The sequence below is a fragment of the Mercurialis annua genome, linkage group LG3, assembly GCF_937616625.2.
Source record: "Mercurialis annua linkage group LG3, ddMerAnnu1.2, whole genome shotgun sequence".
Classification (NCBI taxonomy): domain Eukaryota; kingdom Viridiplantae; phylum Streptophyta; class Magnoliopsida; order Malpighiales; family Euphorbiaceae; genus Mercurialis; species Mercurialis annua.
Genome location: NC_065572.1, coordinates 73131596 through 73150538, shown reverse-complemented (window position 1 = coordinate 73150538; position 18943 = coordinate 73131596). Strand labels below are relative to the sequence as shown.

At 31.3% G+C, this 18943-nt stretch overlaps 2 protein-coding genes and 1 long non-coding RNA gene across 4 annotated transcripts; all 3 read right to left on the bottom strand.

Annotated features, from left to right (window-relative positions):
• Positions 1-742: 742 nt before the first annotated feature.
• On the bottom strand, positions 743-2989 carry LOC126673821 (uncharacterized). Its single transcript, XR_007639368.1, has 2 exons — positions 1592-2989; positions 743-1468 (listed from the first exon to the last, which is right to left on the bottom strand). It is a non-coding gene; the product is annotated as an uncharacterized LOC126673821 (long non-coding RNA).
• A 5123-nt stretch (positions 2990-8112) lies between these two features.
• Positions 8113-11705, bottom strand: LOC126675208 (uncharacterized). Of its 2 annotated transcripts, none has more exons than XM_050369816.1 (6): positions 11551-11705; positions 10595-10689; positions 9494-9755; positions 9201-9397; positions 8867-9054; positions 8113-8683 (listed from the first exon to the last, which is right to left on the bottom strand). In XM_050369816.1, exons 2-6 carry the CDS (start codon positions 10687-10689, stop codon positions 8397-8399), a joined length of 1029 nt encoding a protein of 342 aa, XP_050225773.1. In that variant the 5' UTR covers positions 11551-11705; the 3' UTR covers positions 8113-8396. The 2 variants fall into 2 exon arrangements, with proteins under 2 accessions (XP_050225773.1, XP_050225774.1); XM_050369817.1 differs by having other exon boundaries at positions 10595-10691; positions 11554-11705.
• Positions 11706-13282: 1577 nt separating this feature from the next.
• On the bottom strand, positions 13283-18032 carry LOC126671258 (cytokinin dehydrogenase 3-like). The gene is made up of 4 exons (XM_050365016.2): positions 17358-18032; positions 16485-16612; positions 14291-14817; positions 13283-13642 (listed from the first exon to the last, which is right to left on the bottom strand). The coding sequence occupies exons 1-4, from the start codon at positions 17941-17943 to the stop codon at positions 13348-13350; spliced, it is 1536 nt and encodes a 511-aa protein (XP_050220973.1). The 5' UTR covers positions 17944-18032; the 3' UTR covers positions 13283-13347.
• Between the last annotated feature and the right edge of the window lie 911 nt (positions 18033-18943).

Genomic DNA, 18943 nt, shown 5'->3' with positions numbered 1-18943 from the left:
TTAGTTTTATCTATATAAAGGCCTCTTATATTATTTTAGGGTTGAAAGCTTTCTTTTCTATTGTTAGCCTCTATTTTTTTATCTTATTTTTCTATTTAATCAATGGTTTCAGATTCCTCTATTAATGTTATCATATAGAACTTATAAATAAAATAAGATAAAATTATTTTTCATGCGAATTTAAAAAAGTTGAATAATAATAAATTAAAAAAATAATTTAAAAATGGTGAAAATTGCAATCTAACTAGGTTTTGTCAGGAAGGTCACCTCCCTAATTAAACGAAAGTCAAGCTCTCAAATTTTCAGAAAATGAAAAAGATAATTTGAACCAAGTAAAAGACTATTGCCACTTTTCAAAAAGTCTGTATTTTCCTAGTCCATTTACCCCAATCAAGCTAGGGCTTGGTTTAAGTGTGGAGCTCTTTTCTTGCTGGGTCTTATTTCATAACCTTAGTCATAAAACATGGTTGATAAGACGAGCTGTCTAAATTATTGTTTGTTTTATGTGTTGGATTATCACCACTTCAGTTCTTACTTGTTTGATATGTTGGATTATCAATCTTGTATCCATCGTTTCCATTCGTAGTCTTAATTATTTTTGTCCATAGAACAGAATAGGTCGCGGTCCTTCATGGTAGAAATATCATTCTTCTCGATAATTTCACACTCAAACGTTACATGAAAAAAGAAAAAAAATTAAATATTCATATCTCATGGTTTATCCGATAATGCCCACTAAAAATAGAAAGCAAAAAGTATCATTGAAAAGGAAAGCAGTCATTTACAACACGGAATCTACAAATCTTCTTGCACACATGTTCGTTCACTTGCTGCTTTCTTTAAAGCTACTACTTTTCATCAGCATCGTCCAGTAATGGATGTGGTGAGATATCGTGGTGGCATGCCAAAGAACACTGGCCATTGCAAGAGCTTAACACGGCAGCGGCCACAAATTTCTCGAGAGTATTGCACGGGCACTAGGAGTAGCACAGCCTACCAATTTCACGGAGAATGATTGGAGACAACGACATGCCAATTACTCAAAGAGCCATTCTCTCATGATTTGACCGGCAAGACTTGCATGATCAAATGGACCAGTTGAGTGTTGACTCTGAGCTAAAGTTCAAAACGATACTCGAAGAAAATTAAAAGTTGAGTCATAAATCAAATGTTCCATAAATAATAAAGTATGAGATGACCAAATAAAGTGAAATGCCTTCATTAATTTTACCACTAGTTTTAGCCATTCAGGAAATAACACCCCAATATGAGCACATGCATACGAAAATATAAATTGAATTAACCTCAAGCTTGGAGCCATATGTCTAATGACATGAAACTGTAAGAATCTCAAGATGCCAAACGGGGATTCACATTTATTAGTGTCGTAGGAACCCTTAAGGATTGAACACACCAGGACAAGCTAAACAGCAACAGCAACAGGCTTGGAGAAATAGCACTAGTAGCTCTAGAACAAAGCAATAAAAAACTCATAAGGCTGCATATCCAGCACATAAACTAACACACATGAATAAATCAATTATAAGATGGGCGTCCCATGTGCATATGCCTGAAGGACGAGAAATTGTACCTTTGGCCATGGAATCAACTGGACCAGAGCAAGCTACTCCACATAGAGAAATCAATCCCAAAGCTTTTCCATTCAAGTCCAGCAACTGTTGAAGCCACAGCCTTTCTCGGGAAGCAGTATATATTCATTCAAGCCTCGTAGCCAAAACCATTAGATTATAATCCACCATAACAAGGATATTTCACATGATTAAGAATATAAGACACCTGGTGTCCATGACTAGCATCGTTGAAGTTAATACAGCATATATGTGTGTTACATAAATAAATGCATATAAACAATTGACCCTATGCATACGCGGTGCACAAGATATAGGAAAGCAAAGAACATAGAGACAACTGACAAGCACATGCTGAAATGAGTCATCATTCTCATAAAAGCTGACTCGCTAGGATGCCAAAGCATAAATTTTAGATTCCTTCTAAGAAAGTAAACTTTAATAAATAGAATCAATCCAAAACTTGAAAGTTACCTGAAAACTGGATTAAGTGTTATCCAGAAATGGAATAACATAGTAGAACAAGGCATAACGAGAAAGCAATTCATCATTGAAAAACACCAGAATTGGATTCTAAAGCTAAAATCAATATGCATGCCTTAACAAAGTTGTTTAAAATAAATGAATATTATGAGTTAGAATGGACTCACTTGCAAATCCATACTTGACATGTTTTCAAATTGCAACTGTAAAATAATACATTAAGACCTAAGGTTTTTGACTTCCATTGAATTGGTTATTCTTAGCCAAATTCTATCCAAATTTACAAAATGCATAAGATGTTTCTAATTTCTTAAACATACACTATACTTCCCAAAATTCCTATGAAGTATGTACACTGAAATGTTATATGCCAATATCAAAGGTTCAACTATGACAGAATTCAACATAAATTTGGTCCGCCAAATAATAATCCTAAGTATTCCATATATATTTGGTTACAAATACAACAGAAATGTAAACTCCAGACAATTTGGCAAAACACGTTACACGATAGACTCAAAACTGTAGCTTAGCACAACAATGACAATGCATAAGCATCTCAATACACATCTATAATATCTAAGATCAGTTTTAGCATAAGATAACAGAATGCATTTGCAGTTTGTATCCTTCTAAACTGAAACAGTCAATATTGTCTATCGTCACTGTATTTAAGTTAGCATAGACAATTGCTTAACTAATATCATAAAATCAAAGAGCGTCCAAACCAAATTACAAGAAACGAAACCACACGACAAGATTATCAAGCTTAAAGACATTTCTCTCAAGTTTAAGACGCATAAACAAATACCTTAGAAGACTAAAAAAACAGATACAAAAAGTATTAAACAGAATATTATAAAAGCATTAAAGAAAAACAAAACAATTCTCATTCAATTTATATTAAACAACTTATTCAAATCTATACTATATATAAAAGCACGGATGGGGGGGGGGGGGACAGGCAAATTTACTGAATTATCCTTTTAAATTTATTATTCATTGGAGGTTTTATGGTCATTAGTTAATTAGTTTTTAATTAAAATATCTATTTAAGTGTTAGAGTTAGAGTTAGACAAGAATTGGATATTGATTTGGATAAGAAATTAATTAAAAACAATGTATCTAAACAATAATCGACTCATTATATATCAACTTTAATACTTGAGAATTTATCCAAATAACAAAGATTTGAAACCCTAACAATTTAAAGACCATGCAAGATAAAGATTTGAAACCCTAACTACTTAAAGACCATGCAATTGAAAAGAGTTGTAGCCTCTCAGGTCTGCCGCATTCTTATGGCTTTTAGGTTAATGGTAGTAGAGTAAAATATGGATTAAGGGAGAGTAAAGATATCGACTAAGGGGAAAAGAGTTTTTAAGGCAATTGTATCAAATCATAATAGTTCGATAAAAATAAATAATTACTTCACTAATATATATAGTACTGCTGTTTAAAGTTTTTTAATTTAATTATTAATTAAAATATAAATATAATATTTAACGAGCTGTTACACTACGAGTCACGTGTAAAACACGTAAAGCGACTATTCGATTATAATTAAACAATAATTATTCTATCTAAATTTTAGCTAACTCAAATTATTTTTAATTCAATTAAAATACTCTCCTATTTTATAGAATTGTCTACAATATTTTTAGATACTCTTCTATTTTGTAGAATTATCTATCTTTCATATTATATTAAGATGTGCATTCTTTTAGTAAAATTATCATTCGAATTCATAATTTTAATTATTCTATAACTATTTAGTTGCTAAACTATTATGGTGTTATTAAATCAATTTAGCTATAAGACACATTTATTATAATATTGTGCGAGTTTCAATGCGTAATTTTAATTGGGTACCAAGTCTTTTAATGGTTGAAACCGAACAAATATTGATTTCTATCTCAAGGTAATATATACCAAGTCTTATAAAGCACATATATCTCCAGTTATAATTAAAACTACCTGCTATTAGTAATTAGATTAAGCAACATTTTAAAAAAATGTCACCATAATAATGTCACAATATACCATTTTTGCTGTAGTGAATTAACTAAATTAAATTCTCCAGTTATAATTAAAACTACCTGCTATTAGTAAATTACTCGATTGAAATATATTTTAGAAACAATTATGTTTCATAAGTTACACTAATATACGTTTGGCGGAGTATTTTTGAAACGCAATCTATTATGGCTAAAGGGGCACAGATAAAAATAGGCAATGGGCAGGATACTTGTGTCTGGGATAGTCCGTGGCTAGGTGGTGAAGACAGTGGTATGATTACAACTCCTATGAATGGCAAATTGATTAATACCAAGGTTTGCATTCTGTTTGAAATGGGTAGACGTACCTGGGACGTTGGTTTGGTGACAGATGTGTTCAATAGCTGTGATGTGAACATAATATTGGAAATCCCCTTAAGTAGGAGAAACATCCCGGATGCATGGTGTTGGAGGTACGAAGTGAGAGGTGTTTTTTCGGTTAGGAGCTGCTATAGAGCTCTTCGTGGGGAGTTTTCATGTCATTATTCTCAGGTGTGGGGTGATAGTTCCCCTGCACATCAGAAACTTCCTTTGGCGGACGTGCAAGGATTTTTTACCGACGGCGGTAGCTCTCAGGCGGAAACAGGTTTTTATTTTCGACCAGTGTGCGGTTTGTGGAGGTGGGACTGATTCTGCTTCTCACCTCTTGTTCTCGTGTGAGGTGGCGAATGGATGTTGGAATATTGCTACTGTTCCGGTGATGACATCTGGTATGGCTATGGGTGATTGGGTAGCAAGCTGGTTTGGAGTTCTGTCGAAGGAAGATTGTGCATTGGCTGCGTTCATATGTTGGAATTTATGGTGTAACCGTAATAGCTTGGTTTGGAGCAATAAGGCGGGTTCTGTTGATTCAGTGATGGCGACAGCAGTAGCTCAATTGGCAGCATGGAATGTTGCTCATTCTCCGGCAGCAGCGATGAGGAATGTCCAGACGTTTGACGGCGATGGTCGGATCAAATGGCAGCCTCCTGCAGTTGGGTTTTTAAAGGCCAATGTGGATGCAGCAAATTTTTCTAACAACCAAGGTACAGGTTTGAGTATTGTTGTTAGAGATTGGGAGGGAAAGGTTTTGCAAGCCCGTCATGTTCGTTATCCGGGCTGTGTCAGTCCGAGGAATGCGGAAGCCATGACTATTAGAGAGGCGCTGAGTTGGTTGAAAGATATTCCAAATTTAGTGATTGAATCAGACGCGAGGGATTTGATCTTAGAAATTCGGAATCCTAATCTCTTGGAGGCGGATATTTTAGTTGGCGATTGTGTGCATTTGGCGAAGCAGTTTTCTAATATTATTTTTTTGTTCGTGAGTCGATCTGCGAATCAGGCAGCGCATATTATGGCGCAGAATGCCCGTTCCATTTCAGGTCATTAGGAGTGGTTTAGTCGCTTTCCTGTATTTCTCACAAATGTAACTGTTTCGGATTTCTAATAAAGTTTATTTTGATCCTAAAAAAAAAAGTTACACTAATATACATGAATTAAATTGTCTTAGCATGTCAACTCTAAACTTTTGCATATATAAATTGCATCATATACGGAATTTAAATTGCCTTATGAAAGTTTTTCAACTTACGGGTTTTTTGCTCGCTTTCCTTGGTTAGATAGTAGTGAAATGGACATTGGGTAGATAAAGTAACACTAATCATATTATCTAAATTAAATAAATATTATTCATGTAAATTGATTTAAAAAAAATATATTATATTTAATTCTAATAGAAATACTAATTAATTTAATATTGATCATAAATAAAATAAATTACTAATAATAATGAATTTAATTTATACATAGATTGACAAGTTACGTTACGAGCCACGTGCGTAGCACGTTATGCGAAACTAGTCAACTAAAAAGCATAAGTTTGCCTCACATTTATATATCTCCGCAGTGCACGAGTTTTTCCTTAATTATTGTAAATTAAATTAAATTAAATAATACTACTATTTTAAAATAACTCTATAAAATAAATAAATTGCAAAAAAATCAATTATTATTAACAGGCGCGAATCGCGGATTAGATTTCCTTTTTAAATAATCAAATAATTAGATCTGCCAACGCCGATAAACTCAGATCAATAAATACCTAAAAATCCAGCCATTTCTAATCACTAAACTTACTCTTATCAACTCAAATAATAAATAAAAAAATGGATTCATATTCAGCTAAATAACAATCTTACGGCGCCGCAAAAGATAAATAAAATAAAAAATAAAATGCAGTAAAATAAATAAATTCTCACCGTAGATCTAAACGGCAACACGTTTACTTATCAAACCTGAAGAAGATCCATGCAACAAACCATTCACCGCAGTCTCCGATTCAGTTGATGCAAGGCGGGATCGAATTCGCTTTCCGTTAAGCCTCTCAACCAATCACACGCCGTCATGTGGCAGTAAAATAAAAAATAACAGACTCACATGATAACGGTAACAGCCAATCAGTTCCCGACCTGCACCAAGCGAATTAGAGACCGCCGGTAACAGAATCTGACTACCCCTATATTTCTCTCTCTTCCAGATAATAGATGTTGAGAAACAAATGAGAAGATAATAGTAATATTATACACCTACTCTGTTAAGCTAAGAGACTAGTGGTTATTTATAATGGGAACAGACGAACAGGATTTTGACACGTGTGATTGCACCGACTACGGTTATCTGACGATCCACAGGGCAGCATGCAGCTAGTTGTTTTCGGGAGAAAAAGAGAGGGGATTCACATTATACATGCTTGACTATGATACCGGCTTAAATCTCTTTAAATTTAAAGACTATTTTGTCCATTTTATATTAGGTTAATCACTAAATAAATTTAACTTAACTTTTTAAAAGTTAACTTCCTAAGATATTTAATAAAATTCATGATTACTTCCCCTTCCATTAATTATCTTAATGAGTTGTTTTGATAGACAATTTAAAATTTAAAAACATTTTGAAAACTAGGTACTACAATATATTATGATAGCTCCGGCTAGTATTGGCTAGGTCCTCCAAATGTATCCGTGAGATCTCGACTTCGAGTATCGGCGCACCAAGTTAACGCTAATCTGAATATATTATAGCTAACAAATAACCTAGATTAAAACTATGTCTAAAAAAATAATTATGGTAGCTCCACAAGCAAAAAGTACTCAACAAACAGACATTCATTAAAAAACTATCATCATACTATGACTTTATATAATTTTACAAGGCCAAATTAATATTATATTATGATATGATTAAATTGTGAATTTCGGTAATGGTCAGCCATTAATTAGTACTAATCCATGGTTTTATTAGAAACTTAAATTCACTAAACTTTTTCTTTCAAAACTAGAAAATAATGAAATTTTATTAAAAATTCTGTACATCATTAAGAATGTTAATTATTTATAACTAATAAAAAATATAATTCAAAACATCATATAATTTTATTTTTCTTAATAGAAATATCATATAGTTTTGTTTTATAAAAAAGTTTCATTTTTAATCATTGCATATAGAAAGTTTTATTAAAATTTTCATGATTTTATTACTTCTTATCAATTATAAATTAATGTTGTTTGTGAATTATTGTATTTTTAATATAAAATGTATTTCTTTTAAGCACATTTTTTTCCTCAATATTTTTACTAATTATTTGTAGAGCCTTATAATAATTTTAATTTTTGCAAAATATAAAACACTTAATAATATCATCCATATACTATCATAAAATTACAACCCCATGGTGCTTGTGGAGCTACAGTTTATTCACGTGCGCGTGATGTGCATATAATTTCTTAAGAAAATGTTGATTCTTTTTATAGAACTTATTAGTTACTCCTTACACAACCAAGTGGCAGACAGGTTGGCCAACTTAAATCTCACATAGTACTTTAGGATATTTATAAAATGGTACTGAGAATATATTTTATACTATTTTTTCTATTTATTGATCGTTATATTTCTCTAATGTCAAAAAAGAAACTTAAATTCAATTACATCTACAAAAAGTTAATGTCTAACTCAAAAAGGATGTGCCGCCTTTAAGCATTTGCATACTAATTTTAGCACTGAATTCTGATGAACAAAAACAAAGCTAACCAGTACATCCCTTTGAAACTATGCAAAAGATCATACCGGTCCGAACCAAATATCAAAGCTAACCAATACACCCCTTTGAAACTAAGGAAAGAAAAAACAGGGGAATGAGCTATTACAAATATGCAGATTCTATGAACTATCGATTTTTCTTGTCACTTATAGGAACTGGTAATGAAAGTTTACGTATCAATTTGTCGACGGGCTACTTTGCCTTTTTAAGGAGGGCAGAAGTGCAGAACTTGGCATCGTCTCTGATGAAACTCCACCAGATGTAAGTAAGAGGGATGGTTGTGGCGTGCCAAAGAGCATGGGCGTCTAAAAATCCTTTATACGGAGGGAAATCGTAGATTTCTAACAGCATTGCTAGGCCACCTGCTACCACCACGAACCACAACTTCCAGCGAGAAGGATGACAGCTGACACCAGCCCAGATTGCCCAAATGAGAAGCTGAGCCACTGCCATGACCACACAAACTTTCATGTTCCACCCTGTAACACATTTACATTTACGGTCATTGCCAGTTCGTCACCACAAAGCAGGACAAAACAAATATCAGGATAGCAAACTAATTAACGAAATTATTCTATATAGTATATTATTAGCCATTTTAGAAACATATCTGTGCTAATCTGCAGAGTAAATTGGAAAGTAAAATAGCACAGATAAATTACCATAATCCATCTTATAGAAGTTGAGAAACATTATATGAGTAGTCACAAATGCAATTAATGGAGCAGAAATCATGACCCTTGTTGCTTCAATCCTTATATTAAAACTTCTTAGTATAGCCAAAATAAGCGAGTAACCCAATAATGCGACTGCACAAGAATAATCCAGCTTCTCTGTCAAGTCCACGTCTCTGCAGTCATAGTACCCAGTCAAATTAAGAAACTGAAATACCTGACCTATCCGTAGTTCCATATTTATATGTGTATTAAATGAAAATATCATTCAAAAGCATATACATAGTAGCACATGCTTATTCTGATCAAACGAGAAGCTTACCGGCTGTGGAAAACTGAACTCCATAACCAGGAGTTCATTGAAAACATTGCATAAAGATGCCACAAAATCGCATATTCATAGTAGGCCTCCTTATCTTGTTTCAATGGCAGCTTATATTTAAGAAGAATGAAAAATGAAAGCCAGCCATGAAAATGCATTGCAAGGTTGAGTGCAGAGAAAGCCACCGAGAGAGGTTCCTGTATCCAACAACCGGTCAAGAGGCACAGTTCAGAAAACTACAGTAAGATCTAATAAAAATGGAGAACTGACAATAAATCCACAAACTAGCGAACCTGAATTCCATATACACGCTGGAAGGGCCATTTACCATGGTACTTAACAGGACCATGACCTACTGCTTCTCTTTCCTTTTCTCTGTCAAGCATACAGTGATAACGGCAGCCACTTTGGCAATCCCAAAGTTTCCATTTCAAGTAAAGAGGTTCTTGCAAGTACCATGGACCATCAATTGAGACGCCATCTGAAGAAAATTTGCAATGCGAAAAGCATCTTTGACCCACACATCCAGTTTTTTCACACTGTCCAACACAAGTCCTAAACACCAGAACATAAAATAATAATAAAAAAATTATCTACATACTGAACTCTTTACAATGCAGATAGGAGAGCTCAATGAACCTAAACAAAGACATTTACTCAAATTCTAAAACAGATGCTATAAAAGAATCAAACATAGCCATAAGTAATGCATCATAAGCTCAGTAACAAAGAGAGAAAAAACTGCCACTATGAAAGATACCATCTGAAAGTACATTGTAATTGTGCCAACACATAGCTGTTGAAACACTCAGGCGATAATATGCATGTACAACACATTTACCATTATACACAAAGCACATTATTTTCTTTCAATACGTCTGACTGGATAATAAATAAATAAATATGATGCATGTCTGCAAACCGGGATATTACACTGACTAGTCATAGAAATGATCTGAAGCACAATTAGCAGATCATACATAAGAACTGCGCTGATCTTAATAATTAAAGAGCATTGAGGCATTGGGATAAGGGTATCTGTTGAAGTCTTTAATTTTTCAAGTTAAATCGCTCAAGCATAAATAAGATATGAAGTGCTGAAACCATGCAAAGTGTATGGGCTTATATGCGTTTATGAAAATAGTTGGAATTTAACCAGTTTATGTAATGATTAGGACTATAATCAAGTTGCTTTTACATGTATCTACTAAAATCCTAAGTTAGCATGAAAACCTCTAGCGGGTTTGCACGTAAAAGGACGCAACTAGTAAACATTGGTATCCTTGTAAATCATCTTTGATGTTGTGAAGCTCAGGAAATGACCAAGAGTAAAGCTTAAAATGCTAGGACGCCAACTTTAAGAAACAAGCAAACGTAAACAGAAATCAGTTTACCTGTAGACTGGATCAACATCACCAGCACTGGCATCTAAAACTTGTACAAGACATATAAGCGCCAGGAGAAAACCAATCCAAAATCGATCTACCATCTATGAAGAAATAACCATAAGTTGAAATCTGAAAATTAGCCAAAACTTCCATAAAACAAATTCAAAAAGCAGCAAACGTAGCATAAAAACGTTCAAGCAACATTAATAGCACCTAAGTAAGTTCTTTCTAGTTCTTTTTTCTTTTATGGGGGAAACAGAAGGATGTCTGTATTTCTCACGTCTATCCCCGTTCAGATAAATGATTACCCAAATGACTTTTGCTGATCAACAGCATTGCAAGTAGCTCTAGTATCACTCTAATAATATACATTAAAAAAAAAACATAACCCTTACCAAAATTTACTTAAACATCGATGTGTTTATGCTCTCATTTCTTGCAAAAATCAAGAATTAAAAACAACTTACAACAAGCATGCTATAATATATAGGCTGATAATTCCATGCTCTGATAATTCTTTCTACAGTAATTTTCCATAATCATTCAAAAACAATTGCCTATAATTCTTGCATTTCTAATGTTCACGAATGAGTAGTTCTTTGTATAACGAGAAATCAAGAAACAAATAGTCTTGGTTTATCTTTTCAATTAACTAAGGAACCCAATTCAAATATTTCAAAACCCGATCTCATAATGCAACCACGTGAATTCTTGAACAAATAACAGCTGCAATTTGCACAGGTATAATGCTCAAGAAAGAAATGAGTTCTTCAACTAAATTTTTCTTTTCTCGCACACGAATAATGCTCAAGAAAGAAAAGCTAAGCATGTTCATTGGAAACTAAAGTAAGAAAATCTTCGTTAACAGATCATACAATTTGATACAAGCTGATTACTGAAGAAAAGATCAAATTATGTATAACTGAACACATTAATTAAAAATCAAGAATTGGATTTCTGACCTTTTGTTCTGTGATCACTGATCGGCCCAGTTGGTTTTCGAATCGGTTTGTTTATGCTACTATTAAAATGATTTCAACGAGAATGGCAAGCTGAATCTTGGAGCAGTTAAAGAGAGAGGTAAATTTTGATTTTTGGTGGATAGGAGAAATGTAGAACAGAGCACAAGTATTACTTCATGAGACTGAGATGAATGGGCTCCGTGGGCCTTTATTAAGCAATTTGAGTCTTGATTCCACCGTCTGGCCCAACTTTAATCTTTTCTTTTTGATGAAAAACCCAACTTTAATCTAAAGAGTAGAGATACAGTTCTTTTTGCTCCCTTGCACATAATAGGCAATGACTTTTGGGATACGTATCATTTGAGTCCACTGAATTTTTCAATTTTAGCAATTATATTAAATTTATAAATTTTTATAGGAAGCTAACTGATAAAAAGTCGAATTATTGGTGAATTTTTTAGGTTCATCAGGAGTTAATTGATAAAAAAATTAGAATGATTAGTCAACATTTAGGTTAATTAATAAAATTTGACAAGTTATTAATTAATAAAAAGTTTACTTTAGTTTTAATTGTCCATATAGTACAAGTTTAAGGAGAAAAGAAAAACAAAAGCTCATTTTATCCTTAAAATTTAGTACAAAAGATCAAATAAAACTAAATCTCTTCGTGGGTTTGGTATCCGGCCAGTCCGTCTAGGCCCGTCTCCTTAAGGCAAGGCTTTAACGCAGATTTTTTGTCGCAAGCCAGTCCGAGCCCGAGAAAAGCTCTGTTTTTTATGGGCTGGCTCGGGTTTTAATTTCTTTTTTTTTTATATAAACTCAAAAAAGCCCGGCCCGAACCGACATATATAATGTGTAAAGCCCAGATTTAAGTAGTAAATATAAGGGTAGTTTAGCAAAATACCTAAAAAACTAAAAATATTTGCAAAATTTAACTCATAAACTGAAAGTTTGCAAACGTACCTAAAAAATTTAAATATTTATTTTTATACTCCGCAGTTTCAAACAGTTGCAAACAGTTTCAAAAAACACAATTTGAAACCGTTTTACAAAACTTTTCGCATACAGTTTCAAATAGAGTTTCAAACGGTTTAAAAAAAATACAATTTGAAACTGTTTTATAAACCGTTTCCAAAAAAGTTTATAATAGGGTTTCAAACGGTTTATTAAAAAAATGATTTGAAACCGTTCTTAAAAACAGTTTCAAATAGAGTTTCAAACGGTTTCTAAAAAACAGTTTCAAATACAGTTTCAAACAGTTTACAAAGTATTTTTACAAAATTTCAGAGTAAAAAAATAAATTTTCGGAAAAAAGGTAAAAAAATAAAATTTCAAAAACGGAGTATTTTTACAATTTTTTTTTAAAAAACAGAATATTTTTTGCAATTTCCCTAAATATAAAGTCCGAATTGGACTAGGGCCGGGCTTGGATATAGACCATTTAATATCTAAAAAGCGTCATCTGATTTTGGAACGACTCGCTCATTATTGAATAGAAGTCATTTTTATTGTTACTACTTTATCTTTCAATATATCAAAAGTTTAATCTATAATAAAAAACAATACGATCAAATTAATTAAAAATTTTCACATGTCATAATATTATTAACTATATAAGTTCACAAAATTTAGTGTACTATTTAAGAAGATTCAAGATATGTTTTTGTGAAAGGTAAGATTACTTTATTTACATGCCAGTTTTGGCTTCCAATCAAGGAAACAAGACAAAACAAATCAAAAATATCAAAATTTATTATTAATTGCTCTAATATTGAACCCATTTTACACTATAATTAATCAACTACTGTTGAATATTCTTTGGCCTGGTGACATAATCATTTTGGGATCAAACAAAGTTTTTCTATGCTCAAAAGTTGTCCAGTTGGATCCAAAATGTTTAATCCATTCTTGTTTGGTTGGTATATTTGGAAGATATTGCTTAATCTGAAAACCTGATTTATCACAAAAGTCTAGAATTGCCTTATTTTGATCATCATAAACCTGCCATTCGTTAATCTCGCTTGAATATAAAAGTCCTGCTGTGTAGAAAATGTCTTCATCTGGTACGGCTGCAGACATTCTATTATCCCATCTGCGTATCAATTATAAAATATTAATCAACCGAATTGATAGGAATAATTAAACTAATTATTAATCTAATTATATTAATGAATAATAAAAAATAGGAATTATTATTGTTAATCCCAAAAGTTAGATTAAAATTATTAAATTTCATATAATTAAATTTCGCTTATAAGAAATTTCAATTATATATTAGACATAATTATTAAAAACCCTTGAAATTAGGTCAGATTAAATAAGTTATTTTGACTTTTAATTTTTTTTCCACGTCGGATGAAATTCATTATTATCTCATTTGTCAAATAATATATGTAAGTTTTGGTCAAAAGATTTGATTGTTATATATAAAAAAAAGGAGATTTGATTGGTAAAAATTAAATTATATATGATCTCTAAACTTTATGAAAACTTAGATAACTTTAGGAATGGAATTTTTAATTATAACAATTAAATTCACTAACAAGAGATTATTGGTGAATTTGATCAGAAGTGAGAGCAATATTATAATTTTTCAAAAGTTTGAAAACTTGGTGAGTTTGACCTAATTTCAGCAACTTTTTTTTATAATTAGCTGAATGTAATATTTAAATATCAATAGAAATATTTACTTTTACATATATAAAAAGATATTGATCAGAAGTAAAATTAGAGCACTTACTTGTTTCGCATCATGGGATAGAAAAGAACAGGCCCAGTAGAAATATTACGTTGAAGAACAATATCCCTAAAAACACCATCATTAAACCCTAAAATGTCCGATTTCGGTACGAAAAGATTCAGCCATGGATGTGCCAAACTACTCTCGTCTGGGAGCTGAACTCTCTTCAAGAATTCGACGTAAGTCACGTTCGTTATGTACATAAATTCAGGCTTGGAGCTGAGTGCATCAGTAAAATCCTTCATTTCTTTCTGCACATCCTTGTTCGTCACGTCATCGAAACTGTTGGCAATTTCAAGACTGTACATGATACCATGTTGTTTTACTAAGGATGTAATCTTTGGGATGTCGGACGGTGGGAAAAATGAGGTTCTCCAAATATTTGGGGTTCCATTGTCGAGGAGAACGCCACCTTCTAAGTAAGTTACTGCATTTTTTCCTTGTTTTTTACCATGAGCTGTGATGAAACGTTCTTGATCGCTTGTGAATGCTGAGAAATTGCTGTATAGTATTTGTGCCCACACAGCCTGTAATAATTATAATATCCAAACAAAATTAAGGCAAATATCTTTTTAAATCAACATCATTAATATTTTGTTAAAGATATTCCTAGATAATAATTTTTATAGTTTAATCTGTCAATTTTATAAATTAGGACAATTATACCTATTTTTCAGGATTTATTTTATAAATTTTTGATTTTATGAATGATTGTTTTATACAATAGATCTTTTATTTGAGTTTAGAAAGTATTATATGCCCACAAATAAATTTGAATCAAGAGTTGCTTGTCAAAAAAATTAACGTATTATAATGTCTTAAATATTTGCTAGAAATATATTTTACGAAATGGTTAAAGTCATGAATATAAAAAAGTTATGTAATCAAAATGTAAAGACTAGATATGAGCGGTAATTTTTTTTGATGAATATGAGTGGTAATTAAAATCCACTTATTGATGGTTTTTAAAAATTATATGCAATATCCAGGGACGGATGTAAGGTAGGGCCAGGCAGGGCCTGGGCCCTACCTCACATAATTAATTTTTTTTTTTACTTAGGCTAATGTTCCAATTCTTTGGTTAGTTTAAATCTTATCTAAGCTAATGTATAATTTCACCTGACGTAAAAGTTTGTTTTATAGCAAAACAAAATGTACTATTTGGATTAGTCTAAGATACTACTAAGATTAGGAGCATGTAGCAAATTAAAATGCATAATAAATTCTACTAATATTTATATAAACCAACTTAAAATTTCTTTTAGGTTGCATAATTCCTAGTCCAATTAAATTCTAATTCTTAAATTTTCAGCATTTTCCATTCAAAAATATACTCTCAATTTTCTAACTCTTTTTAAATACAATATATTTAATTTAATGTGCGTTAGTAACTCAACAATTTAATTAATTTGCTCATTTTTTTTTCTAAATTCTCTTCCGTTAATCTAAAAAATGTAATACCACTAATTAGACTTCGGTTTGAAGGTACTTAAACTTTTAAATATAAATTTATAATTTTAATTTAGAACTAGTTTAAGTTGATTTATATAATAATTAATTATTGTATGTAATAAATTATTCTTAAGAAATCGTCTTTACTTTAAAAGGAAAATTAAACATATTTTTAAACTAAATGAAAAAATTGATATATTTTATATGATGCGGTTTTTTAACACATTAAAAAAAATTAATAATTATACTTATCGATTATATATTTTATGGTATGATATTTGGTTTTTTTAAATTGAATTTGTGCCCTATCTGAATTTTTGGGCTGGCTTCGTCACTGGCAATATCTATTTTTATTAGAAAAAGATCACTGGTTATTTCATTCTATAATATATCATTGGTTATTTTATTTTCATAAAATGTAAAATATTAAAATTAATCTTGATATAAAATTTGTCATATATTAAAAGCTGTTTATGTAATTAAAGATAATAGATAATAGTCTTCTTTGAGTGAGGGAGTATACTTTCTTTTTGACCTTTTCAATTAAGTTTTATATATAGAGGCCCATCCTAAATGTTTTGACTTCTTCTAATTTAAAAGTTAGTTTTGAAGAAAGTTTGGATTTTCACGCCACTGTTTAAATAAAATAATTAATTAATTAGAATAACAAAAATATAGATATATAAATAATGCTGTAGTAAATCTTTGCTTTGTAGTAAATCTTTGCGTTGTAGGTACGTACCCTGTCAAAAGCAGGGCCTAAGGGAATTCTTGCTCTTGTTATAACTCCGAATTGACCTAAACCGCCCAAAACACCATAAAACAGCTCAGAATTGTTGTTTGCGGAGCAGGTTACGAACTCTCCTTTTCCTGAATTAATCAACCAAAAGTAATTTCATTATTACTCATCCTTAATTAATTGGTGCTAATATATACACAAAATCTAAATAAGAGCCGACCAAATAATCTTAATTATGCATTACACATTCGACCCACTGTGTAACTTAGCTAAAAAAACCATACAAGTAATGCTATCTTAGTCATATATAACACACTAATTGGGAATATTTTTATTCCCATTATTTAAAAAAAATGGTTTCTTACATTAATTATACTACTAATTTTAAACTAAACTTTTCTTTCTAATTTAAGACATTAATTGAAAAGGTAAAAGAAAATTTAAAAACACTCTATAAATGGATATTATCAATTAGGATCCAAAAAGAAATTAGTATCGAATCATTGTAACTCAATATCTTTTTTTATTAATTTCTCAGTTTGTATATTTATGCATTAATATATAGTACTATTGTGTGAACGACTATATATTACTGAAATCATCCCAAATATACTAACTGCAATCTCCAAATTTATCTTGCTAGCAGTTACAATTTCGTAATCAACCAAAAAAAAACTAAGCCTAATTGATTGCTGAGTTTTATTATTTTTAAAAAAATCAGACTAATATTCAAATTTGATACTACCTTATAAGAATACGGAATACGACTCTAATATTAATCAAATTATACCCAATTAAATTTCATTTAACAAGTCAATATTAGAAAATAATCAAAAATAAAACAAAATGCAGAGTGAGCAATGACGATATTGTTACCCGTAATGACATCCAGTTCATTGACATTGGTGATCTGAGGACCAAATCGGAAAGTCTGGCCACTAATTCCGGCGTTAGAAAGAGTGCCGCCGACGGTCAAACCCAAAAAATCCGTCCAAGAAACCGGTGCAACACCTTGACTCACCGTAGCATTCAACACGTCAATCCACAGCTCTTCACCTCCAACGTCAACATATGATTGATCTTTAGATATTTTAATTCCGACTCCATTTTTACTCTCCCTGAAAGCTTTCATATCGATCACCACTCCATTATAAGCCATGCTTTGGCCACGTGTCGAATGCCCATTGCCTTTAACTCCTATACCAAACGGAGTGGCGCAGTTGAATGAAGCGTTGATTAAGCCGGCAATATCTTGTACGGACGACGGATAAAGAACCGCCAATGGTTTGTTGTGGATTATGTTGCCGTAATCTGTAGAGGCGGCGTCAATGGCGGCGGAATCGAACTGAAGTTTCTTTGCTAGTTCGGGTGGTATTGGACATTTCAAGGGTTGTGATTTAACTATATGAATGGTTATGAACAAAATAAAAAGAATTGGGATTGAATAATTTTTTTTAGCCATTAGTTAATATTTTTAGAGAAAAAATGGATAAGAATGAGAATATAATTATGTGGTTGTGGAGAAGAAATAAAAAGGTGGTGGTGTGTATATATAATCGGGAGTTGCATGAAAATGAAATGGAAATCTAGATTTATTAGTTACTTAATTTGGATATTGGACGGTTGCCTCCCTTTTGTTAAAAATAATAATAGAAAGGAAACATATTAAAAATTTAAAGGTCTTGTTGCTTATTAATGCAGTAATTATCTTGGAGAAGATATGTTTATGTTGGTGTATTTATGTAAATGATCCTTACAGATTACTAATATTTTTGAATAATTGATTGTTAATATACTTTACCATATCTAAAATTATTGAATTGAGATTTCCTCAAGTTCATTTGAACTTGAGAGAGTCATGTTCACAATCTACACCGTTCATTGTAAAATGAACGGTATAGATTAATTTGATTAAAATTGTACTTTTTTTTATCTACACCGTTCATTGTAAAATGGATGGTATAGATCGTGAACATGACCCCCTTAGATTCATTTTGAACTTGAAGACATCCTAATCTAAAATTATTTATTTATGTCGATATATTTTAATACTATATTTATTTAAGGTGGATAAAGAAATGGGCTACAGATTCACATTTTAAATAATTAATTGCTAATATATATACTTTACCATATCTATTTTTTTATTTTAATTTATCTTACTATATTTATATAAATGGGTTACAATTGGTGGATTAATATACTTTATTTATTTTAACCCACCTTATTGTATCATATGACGTGACAATAAAAAATGAATAGATTATAAGAAGAAAAATTGAAGTATATATTTTTTAAAAATAAAAAATAAATAAATAAAAAATTACCATGTTAGATGTTACAATAAGTTGGATAATTTTTTTGCATTAAATACCATTTTTTATGTATATATATTAGCCATTAATTTATCTTTCCTCTTATAGTGCACACTTATATCCTACCATATATATGAAAAATGATTA

What these genes read in the sequence shown, in the direction of transcription:
- LOC126671258 (XM_050365016.2), bottom strand. Translation starts at nt 17,943, where the DNA reads ATGGCTAAAAAAAATTATTCAATCCCAATTCTTTTTATTTTGTTCATA. An exon ending in TGAACTGGATGTCATTACGG is followed by an intron (nt 16,613 to 17,357) that starts GTAACAATATCG and finishes TGATTAATTCAG; the next exon opens with GAAAAGGAGAGTTCGTAACC. An exon ending in TAGGCCCTGCTTTTGACAGG is followed by an intron (nt 14,818 to 16,484) that starts GTACGTACCTAC and finishes TAATTATTACAG; the next exon opens with GCTGTGTGGGCACAAATACT.
- LOC126675208 (XM_050369816.1), bottom strand. Translation starts at nt 10,689, where the DNA reads ATGGTAGATCGATTTTGGATTGGTTTTCTCCTGGCGCTTATATGTCTT. An exon ending in GATGTTGATCCAGTCTACAG is followed by an intron (nt 9,756 to 10,594) that starts GTAAACTGATTT and finishes TCTGGTGTTTAG; the next exon opens with GACTTGTGTTGGACAGTGTG. An exon ending in CTTCTATAAGATGGATTATG is followed by an intron (nt 8,684 to 8,866) that starts GTAATTTATCTG and finishes AATGTGTTACAG; the next exon opens with GGTGGAACATGAAAGTTTGT.